Raw genomic sequence first — 9,797 nt, forward strand, 5'->3', positions numbered from 1 at the left:
TATATGCACACAAAATATATAAACACAATTCTAAAATAGATAATATGAGGTATCTAGAACAATTTCTTTTTTCCTTTTTTTTTTAAGAATAGTTAATTTCATAGAAACAGAAAGGAGAAGAGTAGCTGCTGGGGGAGGGGGAATAGGGAGTTAGGGTTTAGTGGAGATGGTTCCAGTTTTGCAAGATGAAAAGGGTTATGGAAACACATAATGGAGACAGTTGCACAAGAATGCCCTTAATGTCACAAAAGTATACATTTAAAAATGGATAAAATGCTAATTTTATGTTATGTATATTTTACCACAATTTAAAAAATTACACGCAGGCACATGTACATACACACACATACATCATACACACACACCTAGATTAGTAAGAAACTGGTAATGAGAGAGAAATGGATATTTGGGGACAAGGTGGCAAGGAGCTCTTTAACCATATAACCTCTTATACAACCTTTTTCATTCTGTACTATATACCTATTTTTAAAAATTCATTTAAAAAACCCCAGCCTTATATAAGAAGGTTTTTCCTTAATCATAAGTCATTTATATCCCTTCTCTAAGTAAAAAATATTTTTCGATTCAAATCAGGATTCCACTTCAGTTTTAAGGTTATTTATTAGATTTAAATGATGCAAGTTGCAAAAAAATTACTTTTTCCCTCAGAATATAATCACCAAAAGCCTGTCTTTATTTTTATGAGCTATTATAGAAATGCTTCAAAATCATCATAGAAGTAAATTACCATTTTTATCAGTACACAACTTTTATTCCATCACAACTGAGCTAGCTGAATATAGAACTGTTTTAACAGCAAAAAGCCCTCATCATAATTCAAGACAAAAATCAGCTTGCAATTACATGAGTTAGGAAACAAACGATGCTTATGTTGCAGTCTACCCTAAGCTCTCACTTCTGTGTTAGAATTTAACACACACACACACACACACACACACACACCCCTCTGGATTCCTCCTAGTTTATCCAAAACCTACTTTGTGAAGATCCACTATTTTCTTGAGTCTTCTGGAATGAGCACTGTAGCTGCTGCCACTGGCACTGCAACCTCTGTAGCCCTGCCCCAAGTCAAGGAGAAGGCAGCACTTGCAGGGCCCAACATTGGCCCTGCCTTGAATCAGGGGCTCAAGGACTTGTTGGGTGAATGAAGAGATGGTTATATGCTGACCAGCTTGCCATCAAGTCTCACAAAGAAAAACTTCAGAAAGAAAAAAGAAGAGATGCTTTGCTTACTTGAAGTCAACATTATGATAAAGGTGAAGACCAGATGACTGAATCACCAAATGGCTATGACACAACTGGCTAAATGGGCTCTAGACCTCATCCCTACTCAAAGTTCAATACAAAAACAGGCATTATAACCATATGAAAAACACAGGACAACTTACCTATAAGATTCTTTTGTATATATCAATATAGTACATCAAGTTTTTTTAGGAAGAAAAACATATAGATGAATATTAACATGTTCTTTTTTTTTTTTTTTTTTTTTTTTTTTTATTATTAACATGTTCTTAAAGTAGGAAAGGACTTTCTAAGTATAAAAGCCAAAGAAAAAAATAATAACAGAAATCTCATACATCAAAAAGAGAGGCAGAATCAAAATTATATGATAAGGTAGGAAAAACATCTGCATGATGACAAAGAATATCCTTAATACATTATAAGTTCTTACAAATCAACTTAAAAAAATATCCTGATGGAAGAATGAATGCAGGACATCAACAGGCAAGCAATTCACAAAGACCAAATACAAACGGCTGATGATTACTGAGGTCCAGCCTCAGTAATAACCCAAGGAGCACAAATTGAAAAGATGGGCATCCAATTCTGGAGGGTATGGGAAGTGCCACTTTCTCAGACTGTTGTGGGAACTGAGACATTTTGGAAGGCGATGTGGTGGTACCCATCAGCAATTCCAGGTTTAGACAGCTGTTCTTCAAAAAGACTGGCACGTGAGGAAATTCAATCCAGTAGCATCTTTTAATAGTGAACCACTGGGAAAGCCAATAGGGGGACAATGCATGACAATAAGTCAGCACCAGATCACATTGCCGTTTAACAGAAATGAGGCAGAGAAAAACACATGACATGGACAGATGCAGATTATGTGTAATACCATCCTTGGTTTGTTAAAAACACAAAAAATGCATATTTGTATAGTCTGAGAAGATTCAGAAGTATCTACATTAATAGTGGTTGCTCTGGGTGGGCAGTGAGGACAGAGAGTAATGGGGAGCTTTCACCTTTTTACATGGTATACTTTAAAATGGTTTGTTTTCTATAAAAGCATGCATTATTTTTATTTTTATAATTCCTTAAAAAAAGAAGAGTAAGATATCCAACACTTATTTACTAAAGACAGGTCCTGTCCTTGGAGAATTCCCCTCAATGCTCCTTGAAGCTCAAATGGCTGGGTCTTTTCCACTCATAAGTAATAGATACGTTTTTAAACATCTCTTCCTTTCTACATTTCTTAGAAGAAACTATGTAGAGTGACCACTGCCTGTTTTATAAAATCCATTCATAATCTGAGAAAAAGACTATTAAAAACATAAACCACCCCCAGGCCTAACATCTACCAGAAGAAACCCATTCACTACCCATATTACATTTAGTCCACACAATTTCTGAGACAATGCACAAAGCACCAGCCACACAACTCCCACCAGCATAAATACGTGGTGTACAAAGAACGTCCTGTCAGCAGGGCCCAGAGTACACCCCGCAGCAATAAAGGAGAAATGACAATTTGAGTCACAGGATCAGGACTGGAACCAAATTTGGGACTCGGAGGCAGTGCAGTGCTCTTCACTTCCTTCCACACCTTCTCTTCTCCTTTCCCCAAACCCTGCCCCTCACATAGTCCCCTAACAGGCTATGTCATGGATGTCCACAAAGCTTTAGACCGAGGTCTCAGGAACCACCAGAGAGACACAACAAAGTGCTACTTGCGGGTCTCCGCTGGAATCGCAATGGCAGCATAAGTGTCAACTCACATTTTTTCTTAGGAAGAGGACTGAGAAAATTCAAGGAGTATGTTCCGCCTTACCACATGAAATGTTTGAAATCCAGGTGTCAAAACATCAAATGTGGAATGACCACTGATTTTAAAAAAGCTTGAGATATTGAGCCTGACTGTTGAGAAATTAGGGAACCACTCATTTTTACAAAATTAAAGTCCACACAATGGCAGCAAAGTAGCCAAAAGTGTGGCTTATAGAGCACCTGAGTGTCAGACCTCATATGGCTCGGATCCTCAGCTTTTCGAAAGGCATCCATTCTGCTCTAGAGTCAGATCTGTGTCTGGGTGCTCTCTGTACTTCCCATGGGAGGAGAGTAGCAAGCACAGCCATCAGCCATGGGCTCAGCTGTTCTGAGACAGCTTTCAGGAGGCCATCCTTCTAGGGGACCACACACCAGTTCCCATATCTGAAAATGTCTTACCACTGCTCACTAACATTGACCAGGAAGTCATTTACCCAAAACCAAAGCAAACAGAGCACCATGCTGAAGACCGCTAGGCAACAGCAGCAGTGGCAGGTGAAGAGCTCAGTCAAAGCGGCTCTCAGCTCAGCTGACCTGCTTCAAGGTGAACTGAAGTTGCAGATCACCAGTTCCGGCTCTAATCTGACGCCCGCCCCCAGATCACGCTGTGGCTACCAAGTAACCCTACCCAAACTGACCTTTCAGGGCTCAGGGAAGTGACTTTTTTTTATTATATGGCACAGTTTGGCACAGTTATATCTTTAGTCTTTGGGGTACTTTTATACTGTCCAAGAGTAGTACATCTTGTTTTTTTTTTCCTTTTTTTTTTTTTTTTAAAAACAGATGGCCAAACCAGGACATATACTAAAAAAAAAAAAAGGAAGGTTACTTACCTGAGCCCTAACATTCCAGCTACCATGGAATCCTGTTGGAGCTGGTCTACAGAAGCAAGATGTATTCTGGGGAGTCACATGTCACATCAAAGCAGGAACTGGTGAGTCTGTATTTTTATGGAGCCTAAAACAAAGAAAATCGTAAGTTGAAAGCCCCCATTGTGCTGCACGACCTTTTTCCCAGGGCTATTTGGGACATTTTGAAGATAAACATATAGACAAAGTGCTATGCTATTTCCCAGCTTACCTAATAGAAACGAAGGATAAACCACAAATTACTAGCACATAACACACAATACTAAAATAAAGATTCATGTGTGTTAGAATCGACACTATCACAAGTCTTGACACCTCTGAGGGACACTTTGACACTATAAAGCAACTGTTAGTGGTAAGTATTTCCTGCACTATGTCATACAGAAATACTCAGGGAGAGAATACATGTTCAAGAGAACATGTGACATCAAAATGTCATCCCAAAAAGAACACGTGAAATCCAGAGGCAAAGTCTCCCTTCTTTTTCAAGCAGCTGAATTTGAGATGAGCTGCTGTAACATCACTCAAAGGAGCTTTAACCCTGAGAGAGAGGGGGAAAAAAGCAGCACCAACAGAAACCAAATGCCCTGGGGGATCCAAAGCCCTCCTCCAATACATGCAAGTCTGTTTCAGAGCAATCACTTTTAAGCCTCTCAGATCAGTTAAATCACAATGTTCAACAAACTAAGTTATAAGTTTGATAGTTTCCTCTTTTGCTTTTGAATACGTTCAAAGACTTTTGTCATTACATTTTTTTCATCAAGATAACATCATTTCCTTGTTAAAAAACCTAAACTGCCCCATATTAGCTAATCTCTGGTTAGCCTGCTGGCCCAAGAACAGCACTTTTACCTTTAGACTAAAAAAGCCTAAAGTATACAATTTAGAGACTATTCACACAAATCATTACTCATGTAATTAAACCCAAAGGAACGGCAACACCAACCAAGTCTTTTACAGATGGTCCATAACTACCAGGATGCTACCCAGAATTATCTATTCAGGTGCGGTGAGGCCTTACAATTCCCTTAAATAATCGAGTCAGAGAATGCTTTGAAATCCAGAAGTCAAAGTAACAGTACTACTCAGCTATATAATAAAAATCAAACCGGTATCCTGGCTGGGAGGCCCTGGCAAAGCTACAACTTCTCACAGCCACGGTTTGTTTTTTACTTGTAAACTGAGGGAATTGGACTAAGGTTCCTTCCAGCTCTGAAATTTTAAGATCTTTGATTAACTCAAGATTTCATGAAAAAAAAAAAAAAAAGAGCCAGCAAATGAAAGCAGTTAAGTGAAAACCCAATAAAGCAGTAATTTGCAGGTCCATATATATGATGCCCCTGAGATCCTAGGCAAGGAAGACAAGTGAACCCTTCCTAAGGCTTGCTCCCTAGAGTTCAGACACCCGCAGTAACTGCAAAAACAGCCATGGTGAGGACCCCTTCATATGCTAGCAGATCCAACATAAGTGTGCCTGTGCCCTGAAGAAGTTATAAAGGCCAAGGCTTTATTCTGGAGTAGAATGGCCACCCCTCCTCTGATGTGGGAGTGGGGATGCCCTGCCTGCCACCAAATTCCCACTCCCACTCAGTTCCCCCCCAACACCATACCTACCATCAAAAATGGTATTTAAGTAATGGCATGCAAATCAAGACTTCAATAGGAAAAGGTTCCTTGCAAGAAAAAGGCAGAAGAGAACAGATAACGGCAGAAGAGCACAAGTTTTGTGTAAGTGAGCCCAAGGAAGAACCCATTCACATCTGTCCTACGGGAAGTGAGGTAAAGGCATAGTGGTCACAGTGGTGACAACAGCAATCTGACTGGAGAAAGCTGGTATAGAAGAATTGAGGACTAGGTCCTTCCACTGAAGCAGCAATAATGCTCTACACCCAAGAAAAAAAGATTGTGTCTGCCAGCCACACGAGGCTGGTCTGCATGCATGTCACCACAGCAGAGGGTGGTGAAAACAAGCAGGTGTCCTGCTGCACTCCCTGGAACTCGCCACCAGTCTAGGACTGTGTTCCCTCCACCCCTCCACCCCATGTGCTTAAAAACTACAGTTGATCCTTGAACAACACAGATTTGAATTGTGCGGGTCCATTTATATGCTGATTTTTTTCAGTACAGTACTGTAAATGTATTTTCTCGTCTTTATAATTTTCTTTTTTTTTTTTTATTTTTTTTTGTTTATTTATGATAGTCACAGAGAGACAGAGAGAGAGAGGCAGAGACATAGGCAGAGGGAGAAGCAGGCTCCATGCACCGGGAGCCTGATGTGGGATTCGATCCCGGGTCTCCAGGATCGCGCCCTGGGCCAAAGGCAGGCGCCAAACCGCTGCGCCACCCAGGGATCCCTCGTCTTTATAATTTTCTTAATAACATCTTTCTTATTGTGTTTACTGTAAGAATACAATATATATTACATATAACGTACAACATGCGTTAATCTACTAGTCATGTTAATAATAAGGCTTTCGGTCAACAGTAGGCTATTAGTACTTAAATTGGGGGGAGTCAAAAGTTACGCGTGGATTTTCAACTGCAAGGGGGTGAGAGGTCGGGGCGCCTAATCCTCGCATCGTTCAAAGGTCAACTATAGTTACTACAGATGTCAAAGATTTTCTACGATTCTCTCCTCCTCATAGATAACTCGGGTAGCCTGGCAACAAACTGCCCTTAGACAATTAAAAGATTTCCACTGATAATTCGCTTTTATAAAAGATTACAGGTTCCAGGACACATCATTTACCATGCAAATAGTCCCAGGCAGGTACATTAGCGGTGGAAACTGAACTGGAGTAAGGAACTAACAATTTTGCTTCTGCTCCTCACTATTTCAAGTTAAAGAAGCAAGCTTCTCATTCAATGCCCACATCGGGGAAGGAGGATTTGGGTGGTAGCAACATCATATTGGACTTATCTAGCCAAACTCCACAGTTTCTTTTTGTCAGCTCCACAATTTGCTTCTCCACCCCTCTTGCTCTGGCCACACAGAAGCAGGGTAAACGGGAAACAATGACTCCAGCTGGAAACTGCAAGTAGAATACAAAATTGTATCCTAACCTCCCAATACGTAAACAGCACAAACGTCAAGAGTCGAGTTTGACTGCATCATGCTCTATCAGGTGAAATAAAGACCTGGTACTGTAGGTTAAAGCATTCCAAGTGCATTTATAACAAGAAATAGGACGGTGTGATAGGCCCGTAATAGCAAGAAAGCTGTAGCTTTCTTCAAGCTGTTAGAACATACTGACTTCAGATGACAACAGGCACTTTTCAGAGAAACTATATTCTGGAAGCTGCTTGTTTAAAAGGCTAGAGGTATGATGAACAAGTAACTAGTGGGGCACCGGAGGAGGCAAATGCATTGCCAATGATGCAAAATGAAGCAGAGTCCTCGTCCTGTCATGTCATAGGCTCGGATGCACAAACCTTGGAATCTCTGTCAAGTAAGGCTTGTGCATCTGTGTCTGGATAGGAATGTACCTCAGTGATCTGCCACCAGGCTGCCACAAATGGGTATCTGCGGCAACTTATTTAACCAACTGTACTCTACTACACTGATTATGCCCCTTAAGGTTCTCCTGTGTCCAGGTAAGAAAATAAAAAAGCAAGTGTTTCCTGGGCTTCCTGACTGGCATTTGAAACAGAAGTCATAAAAAGCCCATAAATAAGCCTATTCCCTAAATCCCTGGTAGAAATTTCTAAAAGACCTAAGAATCTTACACACCATTTTTTATTTTAAGTAGGGATCTAGCATATTTCAAAAGACCCAAGAGGTCAGCTTAATCTTGTTGTTAACTGAAATCGCTAAGATCCACATGAAAATTCTGGCCATGCTACATACATTTCTCAAGTAATAATTGCCTATTAAGAACACTGAATTTTACTATCTCGGCACGAATAAGCTTCATTTTTCTAGTATAACAAAACATTTAAAACTTGTGAGAGTCTTCCAAAGTCTAAGCCACTTGGCATCACGCGCTGCTAGATTTGCTTCCACCGACACCAACCACCCCCCTGAGAATTCGATCCTACCATCTCACAATTTGGGGTACTGATCCCGCACAACAGAGACACAACGTGTGAATGGCTCTGCAGAGTCCATTCCTGTTCCTGGAAAAAGAACCAGAAGCACACATCTGCCTGACCATGAGTCAGGAATATCACTTTTGTGGTGGAGCCCATTTCTGCTGTGACCAATCCACAACGAACACACTCACAACACAGGCGACCACCACAGAGGTAGGTATTCCAGAGCAAGCTTTCCCATCCTCGGGTCCACTTAACAAGGTCATAAACGGTCTCCTCTGTGAAAGCAATTTTTTTTAGACTCTTTACGGTGACATGAAGTGTTCAGGGCAAAACCACATAACTGCCACCCCACATAAGTCACCTGAGTTTCAGTTTGGGTAATTCGTTATAACCAAACTAAAGAGAAAATAAACTTTCAGGGGCAATTGACAGGAACCACAGCGATGCGATGAACTTGCCCCATCTGGTGATGATGATCTCGAGCAGGGCGCGCTCCAGGACTATAGGAGCCGGTTACATACTATGTCCCACTCCACTTATGTAACTGGAAGATCTCCGGCGAAGGGGGGCGGGGAGGATGGGAGGGCGCTCACATTCTGAGGCCACGGAACGCCCCAAAGACCCTGGGGGCGCGCTCCCCCCGAAGAGCCTCCGGTGCTCCCGGACACATAATCCCCTACCTAAGGTTCGTGCTGGGAACTATAACCGCCTCTTTATGATGAGTTGTGGGACCAGGAACACACTGTCTAGTCCCTTTTGTGGGTGGACAATAATTCCCACCTACTTGTTCCTGCTAGAAGGGGAAGGAGATGGTGGACCGAGTCGCTCGCAGTGGGGGCAGAAAGTCATGGAATGGGCGAGAAGGAGGGGGAGGCAAAGCCTGGAGATGGGGGTGAGAGCGCAGGAGCCCTTGTGGCGCACTCTCCCGACGGGAGGCGGACTGCGCACGCGCGCCGGTGGGGGGGCCGAGTAACGGCAGAGGGGGCGCGCGAGGGAGGGAGAGGGGAGAGCGCGATCCAGGGAGAGGCCGGGGCGGCGGGCGCGCGACGACGCCGCGGGCCCGAAGCCCCGAGAAGGGCACGACGCGCGCGCAGCCCCGACAGGCAAAACCCCGGCGACAGGGGCGCCCGCGGGGCCGGGGGCCGGGATGCGCGCCGGAGGCGGGAGGGAGGGAGGGGGGCGCCAGGCGAAGTCGGCCCTGGGAGATCGCGCCGAGGACGGTCACCGCGAGTGCGGGTGACGGGCCGAGGGGGGAGCCGTCACCGGCGGCGGCGGGAGGGGGAGGGTAGAGAGGAGGGACGCCATCCGCCAGCCGTGTCGCCCGACCCCGCGGGCCCCTCCCGCGCCACGTCCCGCCCCTACCCTCCGCCCCCCGGCAAGGGTCCCCGCCCGCGGCCGCGGCGGTCCCACTCACAGTCTCTCCTCCTCGCCTCCTCCTCCTCCTCCGCTCGGCGCGGCAGCGGCGGCGGCGGCCATTTTCCGGACGGCTTTTACCACAGCCCTCTCTCTGAGAGGAGGGAGCGCGCGCGCCGCCGACGCCGAGACCCCGCACGGCCGACGTCGCGCCCCGCCCTCCCGGCCGGCCTGCGCGCTGCTGCACCTGCGCGCCCGCGCCCCGCCCCCGGCGCCGCCGCGAGCCCTCCCGCCATTGGGTGCGGCGGCCGGGGCGGGGCGGGGTCTCGGCGACGGCGCTACCCATTGGCTGGAGCCTGTGTCCATTCCGGCTCGGGAAAAGGGGGTGGCAACCCTGTCCCGCTGCCGATTGGTTGCCATCGACCGTCATTTGGGGAAAAGAGGCGGCTAGGGCGCGGAGGGGCTGGTTTA

General features: G+C 44.9%; 1 protein-coding gene across 4 annotated transcripts in view; it reads right to left on the reverse strand.

Annotated features, from left to right (window-relative positions):
* Positions 1-9,545, reverse strand: part of MECP2 (methyl-CpG binding protein 2) — a 59,778-nt gene extending 50,233 nt beyond the window's left edge. For 2 of the 4 annotated variants that reach the window (XM_035711416.2, XM_035711414.2), the window contains exon 1: positions 3,903-4,026. Coding sequence is in view for 2 of the 4 variants with exons in the window: in XM_025460584.3 (XP_025316369.2) it covers positions 9,388-9,449 (62 nt within the window). In the remaining 2 variants the exon portion in view is untranslated. Of the gene's footprint in view, positions 1-3,902; positions 4,027-9,387 lie in introns of those variants that run through there. The other 2 variants (XM_035711413.2, XM_025460584.3) reach the window with 2 other exon arrangements.
* Positions 9,546-9,797: the final 252 nt, after the last annotated feature.

Source organism: Canis lupus, chromosome X, assembly GCF_003254725.2.
Source record: "Canis lupus dingo isolate Sandy chromosome X, ASM325472v2, whole genome shotgun sequence".
NCBI classification, from domain to species: domain Eukaryota; kingdom Metazoa; phylum Chordata; class Mammalia; order Carnivora; family Canidae; genus Canis; species Canis lupus.